The following is a 25304-nucleotide window of genomic DNA, read 5'->3' on the forward strand; positions in this document are numbered from 1 at the left end:
ATAAATCAAAGAGTACACGTTATGATATTGGAGAGAGAGATAAAGCCAGTTTAGGCAAAAATAGCAGACTGAAACTTATGCCCAACAACAAATATAAATAACAAACTAGACTGCTGGCCGGTGATAAGAATTGAAGTCGACGTTGGCCATTTTTTTGGGCTATATGTCTATGTATAAAATAATATATACATATCTGTGATTCTGTGCTATCAACTTGACTTACAATTGTTGTAAACATTTTATAAGGTTCTGATTCCCACAAAATAGCGTAAAATTATGACTTGATTATTATCTCAATTGGCGACGTGTACATTAAGCAATCCGGTTTATAAGGTATATATATATATATACACCGTGTGCCCGACTTGGCTCTGTCTTTCTCCCACGTGTAATAATATCTCTCTGTAACACTATTAGATTTAAAAGCGCGGTTCACGCGACTATGGTTTTTTTAACACCCTCGCGCGTTTGTCGGGGACCTTGGACCGGGGAAAGAAAAAAAAAATCATAAAACGTTCGGTGTAACGGATCCGACCCGGACGACGGCGAGCTGTTACCTTTTGGTCGTTGTGGGTTGATTTATTATCATTAATAATATATGGTTTTTTCCTCTATTACTTTCACTGCGCGCGACCGTGCTGTGTTGGTCAGCGCCCCTCCTACGGCACGCGCGCGACACACGGGCCACGGGAACCCTTCTACGCGGCGGTGACCGCAACAGGAGATTCACTCTTATACGGTTTTTATAAATCCGACCGCATTAATAACAAGGTAACAACGCGCGTTAGGTCATCGTCGTAGTCGGTGCTGATACTCTTGAAATGTGCCAGTGCGCGCCCGTGTAGACGTTGTGAATACTAGACCGACATCAGTTCGTCGACGCTCAGCTGACAGCCGCGTGTAACCGACGTCGTCCGAACCCCGACAAAAAAAAAAAAACCAAGTGAGTTTGTTTAACAACGATGATAATTACACGAAAATCGCCTTTAGTTTTTAATTATTTTTTTTTTAAATCGTATTAAACATCACCGCCAACGTTGATGCGTTTGGAAGAAAAAACAACAAAATCAAAACCCCTTAACGGGCGTTGAAGTCACTGCGTTAAAGTCACCGCGTTAAAGCCTCTCTGGCCATTACAATTTTTATTTTTACAAGGCTGGCCATTAATGCGTTGATAAGTCCCAGTTGGAAAAACTTGACATGACTTTAACAACGTGCGATTGTTTTTTTTTTTTTTTAACATTAAAGTTTAATGTGATTGAAAGCGGGCGGTTTTTAAGGGGTTTTTTACGGGCAATATATAAGAAACCAATTTAGACCTAAGAGCCTGACAACCGTTACCCGTACTTAAAACAGTTTGGTTTTAGTTCTATGTATAATATTTAAGCTCATCGAATTTTTTTCCAAGTTATTATTAAAATCGTTTTTTGAAAACCGTTTTATTTAATTAAAAAAAAAAAAAAAGTAATGGGAAAATTCAAAATTTGAGAACAGAAACAGGATTTAAACGCAATTCTAATTAAAATATCAAAAATCAATTCCCACAATAATCTTGAAAAGAGGCATAAAATATGTTTACTAAATTGAAATCGGACCATCTTAAGTAGACATAATTTCGTCAGGTCTAAGACCTCCAAAAATCGACCGCTTTCAATCCTTTTAGATCGTTTTTGATGTCTAAGTAAATTCGGTTATTTATAACTCAACTCGAATCAATTGACTGAGCTCAATGTGGTTAATTCACGTCTTCACAAGTCTTATTGTCTCTAATTAAATAGACAAAACAGTCAAATAATCGTCGCATAGGCCATACATAATATCTTTATGATACGGAATAACACACTTGCTCTTTAGCATGTCAAAGAAAGAGTAATAATAAATTGTCAATACTTGTTTTTTTTTTTCAAAACGCAAAGTGATTTTTATTTATTAATCTTTTTTTAAAGCTATAAAAACTAATGTATCGTCCGAGTACTAATATTTACCCGTCTGCTAATTGAATAGCGCGTTTTCCTCGAAGACATTATAAGTGTTATTAAATTGTTTGCCAGCGAACGACCGGAGGAGAGTATTTGCTGAACATTAATGCACGCTAAAGCATTGAACTCTTAACAAATTTAACCTTAACTCCGATTGTGTAAATTCTGAAGAAAAAAAATATATTCAAGGATATATTCGTTAGCAAAATTTTAATGAAATTTAAACGTACCAATTAATTACCAAACGAATGACCTAAAAAATCAAAGCACATTCGTTGAATTAAAAATTTTTAACATATCTAAGAAATATAATTTTCAACCGAAACGGGTTTCTGTGTTTTTCGTTGTTATTTATGAAATTACCAAATGGCGGCGTATTATTTTTGTGTAATAGTTTGTTACATAAATGCGTTTCCGTCCATTGCATCGGCGTAATTAGTTTTGAGGTATTAATTATTATCTGTACGCACACTTTGTCAGTAAATAATATTGTTAATTATGTAATTGACACTATATTGCAATGTGCAGGTAGCAGCTATTATAAGCACACATCATTAGACTGTGATTAATTCGATAATAATTGAACGAGTCGCGCGCGTCCACGGAAATAGAATGATAATTAGAAAACGGGCTAAAGTATTTGTTATTTTTAAAAGCTTTCCACGTTGTCTAGACTCAGTCAAGGCTCAGTGAGGTTAAAGTTACATTTTTCCTACAATTTCGAACTTAAAGTGTTATTTAATAGATGTAATGTTCAAAAACAAATTTGGGGCTCTTAAAAAAAATTATATTACAGTTAAGTTGGATTTTTTTTCAATTAACTTAATACAAACTAGTTTCTTAAACATTTCATGTTTGCACAGCCTTGCCCGTTCTCCTCTACCTATAGTCTAGACGTTTTTTTCGTAAGTAGGTAACGTATATATATATATATATAGATAAGTTATTGGGTAACCACATACTAGGTAATCGGTTCGACTGTCGGCGTGGCGTTCAAGGGCGGCAGTCCCCGACGTCTGGTCCGGGTAATTCCCTCGGTTATGAAAAATAAAAATAAATATTGTATTCAATATTTAAGTGAAACACATTTTACTAATCCACCCGTCTAAGCGAAACGATGCGCATCGACTGAACGGAGTGACCGGTTTGAACGACGTATACTTTTTGAGTTACTCGCATTTAAAGTGGACATCAATAACAATATCTTAGAATTTACTCGATTCGGCGATCAGCTAGAAAAAAATCTCCTCGACGATTTAGGATAACAAGGAAATTTGCTTGCTTTAACAAGACCTGACAGCTGTTCCGGTGTTGGCTTCTTCCGCACGACCGTTGAACCTGAGGAGGACACCGAAGACCTTGAGCGCATCGCAACGGCACGACTTAGGGTCGAACGATAAGATTCACACAAGACATTTTTTCTTCAAATTTTTCTCGAATAATCCGGCGGATTAGCTGTTAGTATCGGCGCGCCGACGGACTTGGCAATAATAATGTTAACTGTTACATAACGCCAATATATGTGTGTAGTTTTTTATTTTTTATTATCGCATAAAACTCGTTTGACTCCTATAACGCGTGTAGTTTTTACCGTTATCCGCTATTGGCGCCTTTACGTCCACCGGCGTTACGTTCTACTTTCGATGGGACCTCGCGGATTTTCACCATCAAGAAGACTGTGTCTTACCCGGTTTAAGTACTTCCGACTCGCCCCCCCCCCCTAATATAGGTACGGATCAGGCGAAGCACTTAATAGCAAATGTAAACAAACCAAAACCAATCGGCGGAGATCCGATTTGGGGGGGGGGGGGCTCGGGATACCTTAAAACTTTGTTTGGTTTTATCTGATTGAACAATAATACGGACAGTGTTGTGGGGGAAAAAAATGATTTTTACAAGTAGGATTTAAGTATACACGTATTTGGAAATGTTCACGTTGAAGTACTAAAAATTATTTACTCAATACAGTTGCTGTTGTTGTATACTTAGTAGTAAAATAATAAACCGAAATTATACATTGCCATAGTTGTTTATCTGACAATAGTTTCAGGACTCAATTCTCCCTCCCCCCTCGCCCCAACAGGGGGGTTGACATTTTTTTATCCACGGTCTTAGGACTGAATGGCTGAGAGTATTAATCAGTGGTGTGTTATTGGCGTGGCGGGATGACCGGCGACCGGCGTAGCGTTTATAGGTATGGATGGCCGGCTGGTAAGGAGGACGAGTTACTCAAGGTGGTACACGTTTTAAAATGTGTAAAAAGGAAAGTGGATTGAAACTGAAATTACTGTTATATCATAAACACAACACACTGTTTAGGTCGGTGGCCAGTCTGAACCTTCTCTTATGTGTGTGTTGCATTTTACTTTCTATTGATTATTCGTCGACCCGACGTCTCCGCATTCGATCGTGCCCACTCTGCCGTCTGCCACGCCGTTTGTAATAATAATTATTTATCTTGTTCTGTTCAAAAACGGTAATTCTTTAACCAAGTATACTATTTTTCATTGGCTACCCGCCGGGCTACTGGCACTCGAAAATCCAGCAAAAAAAAAAAAAAATAAACGAATAAAAATCTCCCCCCATCGAATCCGGAAATCCACGATATATGGAATTCCGAGCCTCACTGATAACCTTAAAGGTTCGGCCATGAGTGTAAGATGCGTGTAAGATCAAACAATGTGATTCTAACATGCAAAGTAGACATTTGGGTCCAAACCTTTTAGTTGTCGGTCAATTATGGTTCTAATCGCGTTTGTACGTAGTTTACACAATACTTTCTGTGTTCGTTTACTCCTGAATGGAAAACGTGGTTCGCCTCAATCTCCGTTTGATCGACGACCTTCACGTTTTAACCCGTACACCGTTTTTATACACACACACACACGATTACGCTGTTATACGGTAACAACGATTTAATAACAATATGACGGACAATAATACCCATAATAGGCACATATATTACCAAAACGCGTGCCCAGGAATGATGATGGCACACGTGAGAATCTAGTCCCGCATGTGTGTGTAATAAAAGCAAAGAGGTCGGTATTTGGCAATAGTGTTTGTTTTTTTTTTAAGGTTTGTACATATTTACAAGGTACAGATACTCGAGAGAGCGATTAGTGAATTCAGACAACTAAACCGCGGTTCAAACAATATCATCAATGTCTAGTACATTTCCTCTGGCAAACGCCAAAAGATTGAAAATCCTGTGAATTTTGCACGAGGAAGTCTTAGATAAAAAGCTGCTGGAAACCAGGTTAGTCAGGAAGAACCCGTGCCAGAGAACCCTCAAGACTTTGCAAAGAACAATGGCGTTGAGACCAACAAGTCATTGTGGTCTAAACCGGCCAATGTGGTCTACAGATATTCCGACAAAAGCAAGGAAGGTCACGGCACGTCGGGGATTAAAAATAATGATTAACGAATAATAATTATTGCAAAACAGCCGATTAGGTAGGTGAGTAGTCGAGACAGTCGAAGTCTTAGGTTGAGGGCCGGTTGCTTTTACCGGACTCGGTTAGTTGGAAACAAAGACATATAATGGCAATCAATCATACCGATTGATGCGAGCTCATTATTGTTTGCATTGCTTGTACTGGTCGTTCGTGGCTGTTATTACTTATTACATTACCAACTATAGAAAAACAAGACGAGTGTAAATGTTTAGAATTTAAAGTCTCTTAGAGAACCCTTAAAGAAAAGGAAGGGTGTTTGAAGGATCGGAGTCTACCGTGGCCTACGCGTTCCTTAATAGACGTTGCGCCTAATTGTTCTGTTCAAATCGCTCTTGTGATCCAGATCGGATCTAGTTATGCATCTTAGATCGTTGAGCAACCGGTGTTGTTTGTTTGTTTTCTCATAGTTCTCGTTACAGGGAAAACCTATATACAATATGACAACAGAACAACACGATGACGTCTGCGGTTGGGAAACCGTTGCGACACTGGGCATGATTTTCGAGCGTTTAAAGCAAAACAACCAGATCGTTAGCATGTTCCGTCGGATTACAGTCCTCGGCATTGGCTGATGACGTTATCAGAGCGAAAAATATCAGCCCGGTCGCGTCGCAATCATAAAATTAAACAACATTTTCACATCCTCTGACCACAGTCGCATTTATTTTAGTTTAGCCGCTTTGACGGGCCCTGGACCATCGTGGAACAAGCCATTGTGAACCTTTAGTCTTTTATTTTAACGGTTCATGTCGTCGTTTTCGTGTTACACTTTCACTTTCAGAGATAAGAGATAAGATATAAGTGATAAGAGATAAACGATAAATGATAAGAGATAACATATCTACGATTTAATGTTTTTCAGTTATTTTTTATTATTATTTTATAAAAAAAACAGCTATGTTACACACTATATATAGCGTTGCTTTTGACCGCATGATAGCTCCGCCAAAGCGGTATTGCGCAACCGTGCCGGCGGCGGAATTGAGCTGTTAAAAAATGAATATCTTCCCAAAAAAAAAACGCATACACACTCACGAGTCTTACAGGTTACATTGTAAACAGCGAGCGTTGTACAGCTGTTTTCGGTTAAGCAGTCACGACCAGCTCATCGGCGGTCTTATTGCCCGTTTCAAGACAATGTGATGTACTACTGCGCGTATATCTTGTCATCTCGGCTGGCGAAAACGGTGTAAAACCTCAAAAAGTGCATATATGAATCTTACAAATTTATGCCTATCATCATTAGCATTATTATTAGGTATAGTATAACTACTATTAGACAGAGAGCGCGTACCATACCGGGCACGAGAGAGCGTTTGTAGATGAAGTGCGACCTCGTTACCTTTAAGCCGCCGCCGCCGCCGCCGATGGAGCAATATGTAAGGCTCATAACATATTATACACACGAGTTTCGTAAAAACCACAGCAGCCCGACAAGTTTGAAAACACTAGTATTTCTACCAGTTTTTATACGTTCCACTACTCAAGTGTTTTCATCACCGCCCGATAATATCATACCCGGGGCCTGCAACCTATGACGTTTTGTTACTGCAGTTGTTGAGCCGAATCTTTACACGGCACTACTCGTCTTTGGCCTTTGTGTCATATTCATCACCCTGTAGATACTCCAAAATGCTACTTATGCCAGGTATGCCCACAGGTATTTAGGTAGTAGCCGTTGGAGTGTTGGACGTTGATCAGAACTCACCGCTTCTCTCGTCTGAGAAAACAAAGGGCCCTTGCATGTTAGATCCCGCTGTATAATGCAGCTAATGCCTTGAACCGTTATAACGTTTATCTCCATCCGAATGTAATTATATGTTAATTATTGTCTTTGCCGAAGGTTGACAATTGCTGTGGGGGATAAAAAACTACACTCTTAATGAAATCACCACTCCGGTGCGGGTCCAAGCGCATTGGCGGTCGACGATTTTAGATAAAAACGACAACCACTTGTTTTTAAGTTCAGATGTTGCGCCACAGTGTTGGCTCGGGGCGGCAGTAGACCTTACACCAAACTAGGTACGGTTCATTAAGTGCGGTATGTGATACTAATAATAATCGGATCATTATTATGTTATTCGTCGGCTTTTATCGACCGAATGGGTTTCCAACGGAATTAATAATAATAGTAATTGTATCTTATCGCACGGACACGATGATCGCGCCATACCCTTCGAAACCGTTCTCTTTTGGTCGCTTCACTTCATTTCCAAACTCGATCCAAGACGATATTATGCAACCGTAAATACAACAACAAACAAATTGCAGAAAAAAAAGGATAAATAAAAAAATTTCATAGTTATGAGCTCAAAGTCAACAAATGTTCTATCTGGAAATATTTCACAAGTCACTAGCAAAAAAAGTTCAAGCGAAAACTTTTCTGGTTATTAAGAAAATGATTATAATTATTGCAGTCTTAAGTTAACAGTCTTTTGTTAGCGTACTTTAATTGTCTGAAAAACATTATGTCCAAAACAGTGTTGTCCTGTGAATTCAATTCTGACTGAAAACTTGAAAAAAATGACACACGTTTGTTAATTTTATTTTTATTGTTTTACAAATTATAAAACAAACGACTTCCTCTAAGTCTTAGTGTCGTATATTCTTATTGATTAAATTCGACTTGAAATTAAAAAAAACTAGTTAATTGTTTTGCATTTTTAATAAGTTTTGTTATAAATATACCTACCAACAATTAATAAAAACAAATTAAAGTAATCATACGGCTAGTCATTTAACATCAGTTTTTTTAGACGGCTTGACAGCTCTATGTGTTTTCTTTTTTTATTATTAAATAATTAAATCTTACCTCGCGTAAAACTCTTTTAAATGTACAAAAATTTCGCTCATTTTAAATATTTTGAGAAAAAATTTAATTTTTTTATAATTCCACATCTGGCTGCGGTTGGAAAACACAAATCCTTTAACTCTCTGTGACTCTTCAACTCGCTTTGGTTTTGCTGCTGTTTGCGGTCAGAAATTTTACATTTTTAGGGGAGGGTTTTAAGGAAGGGGTTTAAGACGATGATTATATTTATTAGCTGCATGATTATACGTTTTAGCTGTATTATTATATTTACTAGCTGTATCTGGTATAACGATATTACGGATTAGGCAACCGAAACCCCAACGGTTGCGATACCCGTTTGAATTAGGTATTAAAATATACGAATATATATATAAATTAAATTATTTTAATCTCGTCCGGAGACATTAGGTACGACGTCTTGCGTAATAATTGTTTGGCGAGCGATTTCGCTTTATGGTAAAAAAAAAAAAAAAAAAATTGAGCTTCTCTATTTTAACAGGATTGACAATTTTTTTACTTTACTTTCACGTGACACGGCAGTTTTTAATAGGTAGGCACGCCGTTTATAGTTAAGTCCCGATTAGTAACCCACTTAAAAAAAAAATAGTTACAGCTATTATAATAATATGTTAACCGTGCGATAAATGAGGCGCTCAGATGCCAAACCGATTAACTGCACTTTTTTTCAAATCGCGAATAATAGCATGGTTGGATTAAAAAAGTGTATAATTTTCAAATAAACAACTCCGTAGTTGAATTTTTCACCATTAGAGCGCGCTAAGAAAATTGGCAATTGTACTTACATACATTGTTTCAAATAACTTAAACTGCCTGTCCTGAAAAATGCCATTTTCTGGAGTTAATCAGTCTGGCTTCTGAGCGCCTCAAATATAACAAATATGTAGCTCAAGTAAATCTAATCTAATATATTATTATTTTTGTTATTGTGTTCACAGCAGACCGGTATTGAAAATGATGTTCAAGTACATGTGTTTGATCCTGTTCGTCGCTTGGTATCAGCTGGCCGACTGTCATCCGGCCGGCACCGACGTCCAGTCAATGGATACCATGATAGAACAGGTGAGCGGTATTTAAGTCTGTACTTAAGTAAATTTAATAAGAAAACAATTTTTTTTTTTGTATTTTAACAAAATAATATTTAATAACATACCGCACAGCGCTTTGCCGGCCACGTTCAATCCATCAGCGTGACAATATAGTAATAATAACAATCTGGTATAACGATATTAGCAACTGGCTTTATTGGTATTTCATTCAACATGAAAAATGTTCATATTTTCTAATATATTGGCCTCGTGGTTATTGGATATTATTACCGCACTGTCCAAGGCAATCCAGGAGCTGTTTAGTAGATGATATTATTACCCACTCGACCAGTTACTTTCGCATATAGGTACACGCACTGTTATCTCATTCATACCAGCTTTATAATGATATAATAGATACGTACCATCGTTATTAGGTGTACCGGCCACGATGCGTTTTTAATTATCGTCGTTATTATGTGTTTTGTTTGTTATTTGGTCCATATTATTATTATTGTAGTGATATTATTACTGCCCATACCGTCTTACACAAAACCGGTTGTCGAGCCGTTTCAACACAGTTGAAACATGTTGGCGCATTGTCTTTGCATACACACTCGGTCATGGTGCTTTGACAAAACAATATACCGTAGTATAATAATTATTATAACGTTCTATTGAATACAAACTATATGCAAACAAACACCGTTGAGTTTTCTCTGGGTTTGTGCACTGGCACAGCGACTACTGAACGTTTGCCGTTCACAACAAACCGGATTTGTGAAACGGTCATGAAGTAACACTCGGCAAATGCCAAAGGGCGATTAGTAAATATCTATCTGTATATACATTTCTTTATTTGTTCAACAAGTCACATTACAAGTTATTTCGCATTCGATCCAAATCTCTTCCCTAATAGCACTGATAATCCTAGTTAGATGACCCTGAAGAATACAATGAGGTACCACATCTTATTTTCCTTTACTCATTTGGGATGTTATGGGAAAATCCAAAACAACTACTCGTATTACATAGACGAGAACTCTCCTTATAACGTTACTGGGGATTAGAAATAGTCAAAAGGGTAATAGTCCATAATAGTTGGAGATTACATACAAATTAAAAATTAATTTTGGTTATATTTTCATAGCTAGCTACCTATCACAGACTATATGAAAACAGATAGGTAACTCGGTGTGTAAACAAAAACCATGACTAAAAATGAAATCAGTGTGACCGCAGGTTCGAGCATAGTACGATTTTCATGATTACATCGCAAATCAGATAAAAAGAAATGATCTAATCCGTGATAATATAGTCAGCCGTTATCGTTTAAGTCTTATATTTAGGTAAGGAGTTTGTACAATAATATTTCAAAAAATATCTACACAATAGTCGCATACTATTTCATGCGGCTACACTGATATCATCGCGAATGAGCTGTTTTCATAATATAGCCTGTGATAAGAATTGAACTCGACGTTGGCCATTTTTGTGGGATTTATGTGTGATATATATATATATATATATATATATATATATATATCTGTGATTCTATGCTATCAACAGTGATAACAGTTATAAATATGTGATAAGGTCCCACAAATACGGCGGAAAATGGTAACATCGATTATCAACTCTATTGGCGGCATGTACACTTGGCAATCTAATTCATTATTATACATCTGTGGTGCTTCTATTTTATTGGTCGGGTCCACCTCAAACGGGGTCAGGTTTAGCACACGGCAATTATTATTATTTAAATATAGTTGTCGATACATCCGTATGATATTATTATTATCATCACGAGTTACGGCATTAGGCACTCGACACGCGTCGCTCGACCACCGTAACAATAATAATGCAAATTATTAATTATATAAATACACATAATAAAGTTGTGTGTTAGTTTTGCGTTTGACTATACGGGAATAACGCCGTTGTGTAGAAAGTGAAAAAAAAAACCCGAGCATAGACTTGAAACCATCATTTCTTATACACTGGCAAACGTCTGAACGCGGTTATGTCACGGTCGCGTTAAGACCACCTCGGCGGCAGCAGACTTGCATGTGATTAATTTATTATTTTATTTTTTTCAACCATTCTATCTGTTTAATTTAAAACGGTTATTTGCGATTTTAGCGTTCTTCGAATTAATTATTTGCAACGTTACTCGTACAAAAAACCCGAATGCTTTCTATTCCGTCCGCAACGACCTCCGGCGAACGCCCCTGAAATTGTTTTGTCAAAGTTTCGATATGACGCATCGGTGTACCCGGACGACAATAACATAATAATAATATTAACAATATTTTATAATAAACATTACTTACTTTGACCGACTTGGATCTGATTTTGGTGATTTCCTTTAGAAGTCAGCGGATTTTTTTTTGAAATATTCATCAACTAAAAACGATACAACGCGTCTCGCTTGTTACCCAGTTATCTGGGTTACCACTCTGGTTAATTACATAATAATACATTTTATTATAAACCTATAAAATGCATGACTATTTAATCTAGATAAACAATTGCCCATAAGCACATTTTATGTTTTTTTTTTTGCATATGACATGTTTATTTCTATTAAAAAAGTTAATTGAAATTCGCGTAGGTTACCACAGTGGTAACTGTCGAAACCCCGGTGTATTCGATTTTCTTATCACAAGATTTACATAAAGATAACAGAATCGTTTAATATTTTTCTTTCTTATTAAACACATTCCTAATGGTTCGCACTTGTAAGTCTATTTCCAATTACTTATTATTATAAGTATAACAATTACTTGTTATACTTTAGACTTGGCTGTTGGATTGAACGGTTTAAAAATGAGCTAAAACGTTTGGATTTAGCACGATCGGCGGTATGCTATTGCCATTCCGAAAACCCTCGTTAACTCAATAATAAAATATTACAAACGGCAATCAGGTCATACTATGGCGTGAACGTGGTGTAACCGGCAATTATTAAGCGCTTGTACAATCAGGTATGAAAAATATTTATTAGTCGTTTGATATGGGCGGCGACCGTTTACTAGACGAGTTGTCCCTAGAGTTGTTATGTTAGGGAACAATAATTATTATTGTTTCCAAAGCAACGACAGATGCATACCGTGGTAGGTTTTCTGAAAATTGCACACACACACATACCTAATAATATAATTGCGTTTTAAGTGTCATTATCGTTGGCAAAAAATACATCACATAACAACAGTATTGTGTGTGCGAATTTCCGTGAGAATCGAGTACATCCAGTGTATTGAATTTTAGTACAGTATAGAACAATGGATGTAAAGATTTTCACGGTTATGAGACGTGTATCAGTTGCACGCTATCGTCGAGATAACAATCAAAGGTCAAGTTTGTATATTATAATAAATATAATATATATGCACACTGTGTGTTGTACTGTGACCACCTTAAACACACTAATATCCAAAATATCTCTCGCCTCCCCCCCTCTAGGGGCCCCCGGATTGGATCACATCCGCCAGTTATGAAGTTTTACAACATTGACAAGTATATTACATACACTCATAGTAAATTTAATGATAATCGACCGCGGGTAATAATAATTGTTATTGAATTTGAAATAACAAATAATAAAATATCATAATCGATGCACCCAAGGACCGTGCGGTGTCCTGTGTCGAATTTTAAATTGACTTTCGAAACGTATTATTTTATTTTTGTTTTCTTCTCGGCGACTCGCATTTACCGTCGAGACCGAAATAACAGTTCACTAATTATTACTATAATAATATATTAAACCGTGTACATTTCCAACAATACAAACATAAATATATTCACCGACGAAAAACGTGCGTCGTTGGCGGCCCTGATGGCAGCCTGGATTATACACCCTATAAATCGATTTTTAGGTTTTCCCGTAAAAAAACACCTTTGAAGTTTTCTATTAATTGTATTCTACCCTTCTCGTGCCAAATCTTGAGACGTTTTTACAATTAATTTTTGGTTTTTAAATTGTTTAAAATATTTCTTGTAAAAAAAACACTGACTTTGATTAGGTTCATAAATCAATCTTAAATTCCAAACACTGCGCTCGAAAAGGGAAAACAACAAATAGTTTTTTTTGCTGCCCTGTTCTAAGGGAACGCTGAATAGTATTTTCTTGAGTTATTTTTTACTGTCCTTACGCTTATGTTTAGAGAAGTTTGGCAATGTTAAAGTGTGCCGCATATTCTAGTTGAAAAACTTATGGACATTCAGAATGTTTTCCACGATTTTATAGGGGAAATATTTTTTTAATATTCAGTATAGGCTTGCTATACAAAGAAATCGGTTTAATAAAAAAAAATTAACGTTGGCCATCTAATGTATCCGGTTGTACGTTCAAAACAATACAAATATACAATAGGCTTTTTATATTCTCCACAACATCCTTGATGTGATATAATATTATGACGAATTCGTGTACATTGTGCTAACTATTAGTTTCGATTAAGTTATTTTTTTGTCTAAAAAACTTTTGTCGATTTACACGGCGAAAATTCCAAGATAATAGCGTCCGTTAAGAATAAAAAAACAATTCAATTTTTTATTTGCGTTTAACCTTGGCGTGTCGTATAAATTATGGAAGATAATATTTCGACACCAATTAGTTATAATAATATCATTATATTCGACTAACATAATATTGTAACGCTAACTGCGAATAAGGTTGTTGGTTGTGTTTGTTTTTTCGTTCTACATCAAAATATATTAAACGCCGCAGAACCTATCCAACCATTTTCAAAACCAGGTTAAGACTAATATTGCTTTTTGATACTCTAAACCAAAAAATCACACTATTGTCCGAAAATCGTTGTGATAATTGAGAATGACTAGTGGTTTTTTAAAAACTTTGGAAGTTGGTGTTTTTAAATAATTGTTCATCAAGTATTGTTGACAAATAGCTTAAATCACTGTAACTATAAAACGCTGCATTTCGTCGAAGCTAAAATATATAGTTATATAGGCAAATTTTCAGAATGACCATTCAGCCATTAGACATATCCACGTCAAAAAACGATTACAGCATTTTCTCAAGACATAGTATTCTTCAATTAAAATAATGCTAGCTAAAATCGAAAAAAAAATAACGTTGTCTGTTCTTCTAAAAATACATGCTAAATGTTATTTATTCATATACCAATGTACGCATAACTTTTAAACAATAGAAAATATCGTAATTAGTTATTTTTTTAATTTAGCTATTAAGTAAAAATATGCGCAAATACAATGTTTCAACTACATCGTAGTATTTAGCTAAATGCGAAATCCATTGCTAACATTGCAAACGCCCTTGACGTTCGCCTAAATTTGATAAGTGGATATCCTTATCCACCGTTCAAGGAAAGTAAAATTAAAAAATCTAATCCTTTTTAGCACGACCGCAGTTTTTCGGTATAATTATTGTTTTTTGACGGTTAAGAATTATTATTATTCTAAAAGTTAATATTCGTTCGTCGTAGGTCCATCTAATCCATCTAACTCTATAATAGGTAAATTATTAGTCCCTGAAAGTGTCAAGTTGTATCTAAATTTTATTTATAGCGATGAGTAGACATTAAAAATGAAACATGGAAAAGGTAATACATGTTATATTATATCATTATCAAGGCAACAGTTTGTAGGTATTTCAATTATGATTTTCTTCTAGGCATATTTTGTATATAAAAATCGTTTAGTTCGAATTAACGGTAAAAATAAATTTAACGAGAAATAAAACACATCTACAATCTAAATATTACGTATAACGATATTATACAAGTATAATTAGCTAATTACCCTTTAAAGACATGTTCGACACTGATCAAGGCGTTCATTACCACTAATGATTATCTGTTAGTTGACTATGTGTGACTTGACACATTACACCATATGTTTAAATGTCACATAGTACTTCCGAATTTCAGTGACAGTACACTTTGCTTATATAATAATAATAAAAAACTATTTTAATGTTTAGAGGACGTGAAAAAAAAAACATTAACTTACCTTACAGCCTCTATTTCACGCTAGAGTTGTTAAGTTGTTAAGGACAAATTCTATATTAAATACCCTTCTTAAAGTTTAGAAAACTTGAAAAAGTGACAATCGTAACGCTTTTGGCGGTGTTATTAGAAGTTGTCATACCTTAAATGTTACTATACTATGTTCATCTATTCTCTGATCTAATTTACTCAGTACTTACTTTTTGTGTACGACATTTGTCTTTAAAAACTAGGAAGCAGGAATCTAAAGGATAAAAGTGATTATTCGAATATTATTTACAGTGTTTCATACCAAAATGAAAATTATATTTCCTACTAGTGTTTTCGGGGGTTTTAATTCGTTAGTTGTTTTTCAATACCTCTGTCAAAAATTTATGAAACACTGTTTTATAACGTCTTTGGAATTTTGTAATCAATCAAAATGGCGGTTAAACGATTAACCGCTCATTTTTCAAGCAAAAACCTGCCGCCTTTTAAATACAGTATTAGAAAAACAAAACACAGTTTTACAACGTCTTTGGAAGTTGGCAACAAATCAAAATGGCGGTTGAACTATTAAATTAGCGTCGACAAACGTGGATCGATTTTGGCGGTGGCTCTCCTCTTGTTATATAGTAGCACTTAAGTGACCGGTTAATTAAGATGTCCAATGAGAACGTTTTCGAGAACACTAATAAAAGTAATTTACGGCAAATAATACATTATCTTTTATGGCAACGACCAAAGATTAATGATTTTAGTCGTCGACCGTTGTCGGTGCTAATTTTAACGAACTACGAATTATGATTTTTGCACGTTTTTATTGCCGTCGTAACATCAATCATTAAGGGCAAACATAATAGGTTTTTTTTTTTTTAATTTTTTCTTACAACCGTCCAATGTCAGTTTAACACCGTGTTTTGTATACAAAAATAACGCAGGACCTATTATATTTGTACCCCGAAGGCGATTGTGTTGACCGCGTGATTGATTACACCGACTGCGCTATAACATTTACATGACATATCGTTTTCTATGTGTTCATTAGCGTGCGGTTTGTTCGGTTATTTTTTACTTAACAAGATTGCTAATCGCATTTGTACTTCATAAAATCGCGCATGAGTTGCGAGAATCGATTTCACTTGTCCGAGAATTCGATTGTTCATTATGACTCGACCACCCCAAATGTTATTTCTCCGTCTTGTAAGCGCGTTAAGAAATGGACTAGGCGGCGTTACACATACCAGGCCCGAGGAGGTTAGGTCATATTATCATCGAGTTGATAGCGATTTTCATGAAAGAAAACGTTCATTTTCATGGAAAAAAAAATGTTAAAATTTAGCTTTTTTTTTTATACAACCGTGATCACAGATATATATATATATATATATAATAAACTAGATTGCTAAGTGTACATGCAGCCAATAGAGGTAATTGAAGTCACCATTTTTCGGGGGGAATTAGAACCTTATCACATGTTTATATATATATATTATTTTGTACACACATAAATCCCACAAAAATGGCCGACGTCGATTTCAGTTCTTATCACTAGTTAACAATCTAGTTTATTATACATACATCTGTGACTGAGATTGATAAAAAGTGTGGCGTCCGTATTCTAGTACTGCCAACGTCCATCATAAGGTTCCTTATCTTCTTCAGAGTATAACCAATCCATTGCAACCCCGTTGAATGTACCGTATTGGTATTAGTCCGGCTTATCTCACTATTATACTTTTTATCCTTCCTCTTCGTCCCTAAATCTTATTTTATCTAGATGTTGTTCATGCCAATATTGATGTATACCCAATCGTTCTGCTACTTAAATTACTTTCCCTCGGTGTTCCCTTGTAAAAATAATTTTTTTTATAATATAATGTGTATAATAATTATAAAAACTAGTCATGAGTAACCTAACCGACAATTTTGGTCTCTGGGTAGAATCCAGCTGTTCTGAACTTGTCGGTAAATGCTCACGGTTAGTTGTGGCTATTGTTGTACTAACACTAAATTGCATTACTCAATTTTCATTTATCGATATGTTTGTTTATTTGTTTTTATTTTCAAAAACAGGAGTCCAACGCCTTCCTGTCTGCTGAAGCAGATGATTCTAGTCACAAGACCGTCAGGGACAAGAGAACGATCGGGTTCCTCAGGCAGCTATTCCCGGGTCTGTCTCAGGTAATATCAATATTATAAGCTTTTAACTGGCACGCGTTGCAGCAGCAACAGCAGCGGCGGCAACAGCAGTAACAGCAGCAGCAGTAGAAGCAGAAAGAAAGAAAAAAAAAACATTAATTATACCTAGTTCAGTCGTGTCAAGTGTGTGCGTGGGAAGTGTCTGATCAACCGAAAAGCGTTTCTTGTTACGGTTTTGCCCGAGTTGATGTGACTTTAGACGTTGGAGATTAATCCAACGCGATTTGTGTTGGACATTTCGGATTATATTCTTATAGTCCGAATAACACTACCATTATCATCATTATTACTATTATTAGTAATAGTAATATTGTTGTTATTATGTTATTGTACCTGCCCACGCGTTTGTAACGAAATACACGGGTTTGAGAGCGAAGGACGTAATTAGAAAGTAACAGTTCTTTGGAAGTATTCGATTAAACATTGCCCATAACGCGTTTAACGTTTGTTTATTGTGTTAATGCGGCCAATGCGTTTTGAGGAAAAACGAGATTCGACAAAATGTATAAAATACAAGCATAAATTATATAGGTACCGTTCACTTATCTGGTAAACTGTCTTTTTTACTTGCTCGCTTTTACTACACATACAGTTGGTACAATATGGTCAGGTGGGGTTTGTACATTCATACTTTTTTAGCAGAAAAAGCTAAAAAATGTGTGAATGATTTACCCAAAAAATTTAAAAAATTGTCCACTTGGAATAACCGTATTAAAGAAGTAGTAGGTTTATATTGAGCGTTTCAGCAGACTTCAGAAATTCAGAACTTATAAACTATACTATAATACAAACTTCAATTGATGATATTTTCTATTCATTAGTATTATTAATTTTAAGCTTTTGATAAGCTTAGAAAATATATTTTATGCAAATTGTAACTGAAATGCAACAATTACGTCATTTTCTTTTTTTAGAAAAAATACATTTATTTAATTCAGTAATTTTTTTTAGATATTGTATACTTTTTTACTTATTTTTAAAATGCCTGACTATTTAATCTATATAGAAAATTGTATATTATAAAACTAAAACAAATTGGTGGACACTGAACGGTGTCATAATTTCAATAGTTTTTTGCAAATGACTTAAAAATATTTGTTTTCAATAAAAAAAAACTCTTCATAGCTTTTCAATGTTTGTCGTCAAACTATCTTACATAATATAATCTTGTATTCATTTGCATGTTGATATTGCCAAAACTTGACCAAAGTCTGTTGGGCCCCGCACCGTTCTGTTGTATAACACTTTGATCACTCGTTTTTTTTTTGTATACCTAAATTAACCAACCAAGTTAATAGCCAAATCCAATTCACCGCGTGGAGAGAAACGAAATATATAAACACTGGTGATTTTCCAGTTAGTCAAGAGTCGGTTTTTTTAACAACAACAATAATAATAATATTATTTAATACATCATACTTACACGAAACGCCGCGATAACGTGCAAATGAATAATTAATATTGTCTGGAGACTTTAACGGCCGTCGATTTTTGGGTCGGATGATACAATAAAGTGGCAGACCGTGACTGTTGCAAAACGCGGGCAATTCTTCGCTGTTACATATTGTGATGTTATAATATCATTATTACTACTACTATACGTGTATGGGTAATATAATATCAGCCGTTGCTCATACGGCACGCGATGATGCAATTGCGTTCTGCAAAGAGGATGTTGTGTTAATCACGGGTTACCTATTTTAGTAATAATTACCTTAGTGTACCGCACCATCATCGTCGGCGGTTTTCACACATTTTTGAAATGAAGTAACGCGTGACCCGGTTAGGTTTTTTTTTTCGCAGATTCCTTTTTCTTAATTTTATTAGTCTGGCGCCACGACGGACCCGGACGAGCTTGAACGGGATTCGCACTTAAAGAGTGCGTCACGCGTTGAAATCGTTATTCAAGAGTTCGGGTAAACCAACGTCATTGGAGGACATAGTGTTCGAATCATATAATAGTGTATCGTTAAAATCCCAAAACCAGTATAGTGTGTACGACAAAGTTTTTGGAACTGTTACGAAATGAACGCGTTAACGATTATGTAAATTCACTATTTTTTCAAATATATTTACCAATCGCTTTGGTGATAACACCGAAAATAACACATTAGTTCGGTCGGGTAGTCTACAGACGCATCGTTACAATTTCCGTATGTGAACATATTAATCCGTAGACTTGGGCTTTAATCGGTCACGCGTGTCGTTGATATATTATTTTTTTCTAAATTGATGTTTACTCACAATCTCGAAACGATCCATCATTGAAATACGTTCGACCTTGTTTCACTCAACCGAGTAAATCAAATTTGGCCGCCAGTATCAAGCCTATCCGATATCAGACCTCTTACCCCGTTGTATTCATCAAACTATCCACTCATCCGCATTGTGTTGGTTATCAACAGTTGTGTTCTCCAAAGTGCAGAGTGTCCACGATAGCGATAAGTCGTATTCGTGAGCTGCGTTCGAATGTAAAAAAAAACTCCCAACAATTGTAATATATTTTACATAACGTCGAGCGGGTCAGTGTGTCGTTATTAATGTTTTGCATGATTTTAACGACATTTGCACGTTTATGGCATTTGTCGTGCATTGTAAATTACCTATCTTCCGTGCGATTACCGCGAAGCTAGCAAACCGGTGTAATTGGCCGACAAGGTCAGAAGGGGGCCGCGGGCGGTCAGGTTATGTGCAAAATATAATATTATGTCGAGTGCATAATAATAATGATGTTATTATATACTTTCGGTTTCGTCTGGTACAATGGCGGCGGAAGGCACGAACGAGTTGAGCAATTAGTGCAGATAAATAATTGAAGCGTCATGACCACGGACAGGCACCGGGACATTAACACGTTCAATAATTGGTCTTGTACGACCGGGCAAAGCCGACACTCATTGTAAAACCATTAATAACGATATAACGGCAAGGACATCATTTTTGAAAGGTTATGTCCAGCAGCAGGTTGTGCAACCGCGAACGGTTTCCAAACGTTTTTCCACGCAGACGCCTTTACAAACTAGAGCCTCGACAATACAAACCATTGTACGACGGCCGGCCATTGCGCTTCATAGACCAGCCCTGCTGCTCAGTAGTCATTGATCGTAATCGACAAAGCCCAGTGTGACCAGTTTGTACATCAGGTTGGCACTCCTTGGGCAATCGGAAATATCTCTCAACGGCTGTTACGTGGTCCGCCATTAGTTTTTATGGCGCGAAAGCGTGTGCAGTGCATAACGTGACACGCAAAATGCTATCCTACAGCTAACTATTACACTTTGAGCCGTTTGAAACGTCCAATTACGATTAAAAAAGTTCTTTGGGTATTTTTGTTTTTTCGGTAGGCGACTTAAGTTTTACCTTTTTTGTTTCGAGACGTATTGTCTTAGACAAAACGCCTAATCGGCGCATGTGGTCGGATAACGGTGACAAATGCGGAACGCGTTTGGAAATCGTCATCACTCGAAATGTGGGTAGAATCGCGTACGGGAGAAATTTAATGGGAAACGCTGACTTTGCAGTTTTGATTGATGGTATCTATTAGATAATGAGTGTAAAACTTAAGGAAAGGAAAGGAGAGAGCGATAATCATTCTAGTTTAAAATATAGACTAAATGCCAGTTTTGCGTGCGTAGGAGTTCACAAGTCATATATTTAATATTACTTTAGTGCATTGTTTAGTTTGATAATAAACCACCGATTGCTATGTTATGTGTTCGTCCAACAGCCGTTTTGGTCAAATAAGCCATAATTTCGTTGCCATTTCAAACAAGTGCAAGTCAGCTTATCGTGCACTTTGGTTAAGGTAAACGATTATCGACCAAAATTACAATAGAGGATTTACAGAAATTCCTAAAAGACAGTAAGGACATGACGGTTGTTCTATGAGAAATTATACATCAATTTAAAATAAACGGCAATACATTTGGTGTTTTTTTTCCCATTCCATTTTGTCGTTTGGTAATAAAAAGTTACACTAATAATGACAAACAAGTATTGCGCGTTTCAGTCAGTAATTGCATATTCGGTCGTCAAGATGAACATTTTTGTTGACACGAGTTTAATCGATTGTGCTTATTGTCGTTATAATCACTTGCACGTTTATTCGCATAAGTACAATCATTAGATGCTTTTGTTTGTACATAAATATTTGGTAATGTATTTTTATTAGGTAGCTTATAGGTCGTGCAATGATATTTTAAAATGATTGAATAACTCTGACACGGCCAGGAAGTACTAAGCGGGTCACTGATATGTTTGCTTGGACAAGACTGATCTTAGTAGGCGGTTATGACGAATGCGATTCATACGGTTTGGAATAAATGATTAAATATATTTATAAACTTAAATTTACATAAGTTTTAATGACATTTTATAATGGATGGTCTCTAATTTACCTGTTTATAGTCTACACTGCATAGCTTTGACAAATTGAATGGGACGAGAATAATTTATTTCACTTCATTCTTCACTCCATCTCACTCGGCTTACTCGACATCTGTTCGACTTTGTCCAAAATTAAACCCAAGTTTAAAAAAACAAAAATGTACTTTCTAAAAGATTTTTTGTGAAATGTAATTTTAATAATTGGTATGCGCGCCACGATAAGTTGAGGAATATAATATACATTTCTTATCATATTTCTCTTTCTTTTAAACGACAGACGTGATGAGAAAGTTTTGAATCTAGAATATCAATTTGATTTCTTATACAACAGTTATCTTGAAATATGTTCTGATTCGATTTCCGGTAAAAAAGACAAATTTGTGTTGACGTTCTGTTATCCAGCTGCAATAGCACCTTGATTTTTATAATAGTTTCATTAGTAGTAATATGTATAAGCCAATTGGAAAACTTTTTTATTGACATATATACAGTTTACTTGGATATTAGTTATGCAGATATTTGGACATTTCTTATTTGGACGCTTTTAGTTTTGGATAGTTTTACTTCGTTTGTATTTCATTTTGATCAATGTGTCCATGGACATTTAGAATCCATAAATTGTTGCCTAGATCCTTTTGAAAGATATTGTACCGTTCACGTTGTATGTTCTACTAATAGCAGTCAGAAAAGACTAGATCTGGAGACGGTTGAGACGTACCTAATGGTTTATATGCGATCAAAAGTTCTTACCTTTTTTCTCGAGAGAAAAACATTGGGTGTCTTTTGGTACCTACAAGATGGTTCACGTATATCTACAGTATCATTCCTTCCCTTCTCCTTGCTCTATCAACAATCTCATCATCTCAATCCCTTCGCTTCCACTATCTACAATCGCTTACCCTCCGTTCCATTTGTCACTGTCCCTTATCAGTTGTCTCTTAACACTATTCCCCTATGACTAATCCCTTATCACTGTCGCGAAATTGATGTCACAAATTTTCGACAGACTCGAATTGTTTAGCCAAAGGATTTGCGAAGTTAGTCTTACGAAATCGCTGTAATGCATAGGAGTACACGAAAAGTTGCTAGGCTTCCGGTGGAGTGTTGGCGACCCACAATATTGGTGCTAGCTGCGCGCGCACGCTGTATACGTTAAGTACTGATCCGTGCCATAGTTTAAGTACGACGTGCATGCGATTTGTAGAAGACAAACAACTTTAGTGTACGTGTGTTTGGGGTGTCACCTGTTTTTCTAGATAGTCGACAGAAAGATCCAACAGATCACGCGACTCCTATTCCGGGTGATCGGCCGGCTGGTGCTCCGCGGTGGCGGAGGAGGCGGAGCGGGTGCGGCGGGCGGCGGAGCCACGGGCACCGGTGGCGACTCTTCTGGCGGCAACAGCGGTGGTCGGAGAATATCCATTACCTTGCCAACGTACCCTCCGTCGACCGACGACGAAGAGGAAGAAGCGACCGAAACCGACAACGCTGGCGGTAGCACCACCGTCTTACCACAGCAGCCGTCGCCATCATCGTCCACGGTCGGCGCAGAGGCGGCAGTCAGCAGCGCCTCAGCTGCAACCGTCATCGCCACCACCACCGCAGCCTCCGAGGTCGCGACCAGCACGTTCTCGCCACCCATCACCACGCAGCAAAGCACGGTAAATCCATGACCACATCGTCCGGCATGAGCTCCAACGACCGGCTAAAAAGCCTCGCAAAAATATGCATGGGAATGCCATTGCTACCGAACCACTCTCGTCGGTTTCCCTAACCCTCACATCGGTTTCCTGCCGATTTGTTTGTGCATGACCGGTGTTCGCGGTACTCGTTAAGTGGTTTAGTTTGTTTGAAAATAACTATTACAAATCGACCGAAACGATGCACTACGCTTTGTCCACAACCAAAGCGTCCGTTTTTGTCAACTCCGTCGTTGCATCGTTTGGTTACCAGCATTGCACAGAACGAAATGTCTTTGAGCAAGTTAAATTTCATATCCCGAAGCAATTTTAAGAATTCATTAAATGCACGAACGGTCAAAAGGTCTCAATGGTCCTCAATCCTTTAGGTTGTGCTTCTTCTGCTATATTTCAAAGTACGGTTTTGTTTTCCTACGGTTATCCGACTTCCACAACCAAAACCGTCAGTTTTTACCAAGTCCAAACAAACATTCTGAACATTTAAAATGTGTTTTTTTTTAACGATCTTAGGATCAACGCAGAGACTGCAAGTTTTCTTCCTAGCAGTGTTTCTTCTACTTTTCTGAGATATCTTATCTCGGATGGGCGCAAAATCAATTAACCTATCGACTTGGAAGTATAAATACTACTTTTCTTAAACTTTAGTGGAACACCAACCGTTCATTGAATCTATTTCGTTAGTTTAACACAGTTGTCGCCATGATATTTCGTTCTGTGTGCTCATATTTGGTATATCTGCCCTCCCTCCCCTCCCCCTTAACTCTGTCGTTTGGTGTAATTGTACTGGGTATCATATTATAGTGTTATTGTATAACCGCTTGTCGTTTGAACATATACCGTAATAATAGAAAATATAATAACTATAGAGCTTGTGTTAAGACGCTTTTAGTGTTAAGGTTTAATCTATGATTATTTTTTTTTTTCGTAGCCTTAGTATGTACAGTTGATGATTACAGTATGATTAATATCGTTGTTGTAGTGGTTATTAATAACGCGAGAGCATATTATTATTATAGCGTTTAACGTGTACAAAAAAAAAAATACTATTGTCATAAATATTAATAATAATGCTAATATTTTAAACATTAATAAGTACCTACGCGCAATAATAATAATAATAATATATTTTTTGTTGCATCGTTTGTGAGGTTATGAAACCGGCATAGGTGTAATAACTGTTTTTGTAACTGCGCTATGACATTATGTATATAGTTAATAATTATTTGTAATAGAAAATATATACACGGATATAATAATAATATACCTAATATTGTTTTGTAGTAGCTTACTTTACCATTTTGCCGCTCGCGAAATGACGACGCATAGATACCAACCTAACAGTGTACAGTGTCTATGGTGGTGATAACTGTGTGTCGTTGTAACGGGCACGCTTCCAAGGTGTATAATCGATTCCATTGTTGAATCTAATCGGTTCGTTTTGTTGGCAATAATAAACCGTTTATAATAATATAATATTATTATTATTATGTACGCGAATGTTTGTGTGTGCTATATAGGTCGGTAATCCGGTGTAAAAAAAAATAACGTCCTCGTTGGCCGTTTGTTTTGTTATTATTTTTTTTTCTAACGCTTGTGTTTATAATTTTGTTTTTGGCATTGTAGATGCCATGGCATGTGATGTGATGATAATAATAACAATATGTACGATAACAATAATCATTATTATGTAGCGTAATGTTAACGATATGTTATTATAGTTGTATTTTTTTTTTTTTAATTCAACGG

At 36.3% G+C, this 25304-nt stretch overlaps 1 protein-coding gene across 6 annotated transcripts in view; it reads left to right on the forward strand.

Moving 5' to 3' along the window:
* The window catches only part of LOC126839578 (uncharacterized), a 189813-nt gene that overhangs the window by 152492 nt on the left and 12017 nt on the right, over nt 1–25304 (forward strand). For 2 of the 6 annotated variants that reach the window (XM_050574951.1, XM_050574957.1), the window contains exons 1-4: nt 6652–6695; nt 9209–9329; nt 17347–17454; nt 23115–23519. In XM_050574951.1, coding sequence (XP_050430908.1) covers nt 6667–6695; nt 9209–9329; nt 17347–17454; nt 23115–23519 — 663 coding nt within the window. In that variant the 5' untranslated portion in view covers nt 6652–6666. Of the gene's footprint in view, nt 1–745; nt 944–6651; nt 6696–9205; nt 9330–17346; nt 17455–23114; nt 23520–25304 lie in introns of those variants that run through there. The other 4 variants (XM_050574953.1, XM_050574952.1, XM_050574954.1 and 1 more) reach the window with 4 other exon arrangements.

The sequence above is a fragment of the Adelges cooleyi genome, unplaced genomic scaffold, assembly GCF_023614345.1.
Source record: "Adelges cooleyi isolate 19-005CV unplaced genomic scaffold, UGA_ACOO_1.1 ACOO_flye_CR_arks_rails_tigmint_CR_PRNA_306, whole genome shotgun sequence".
Classification (NCBI taxonomy): domain Eukaryota; kingdom Metazoa; phylum Arthropoda; class Insecta; order Hemiptera; family Adelgidae; genus Adelges; species Adelges cooleyi.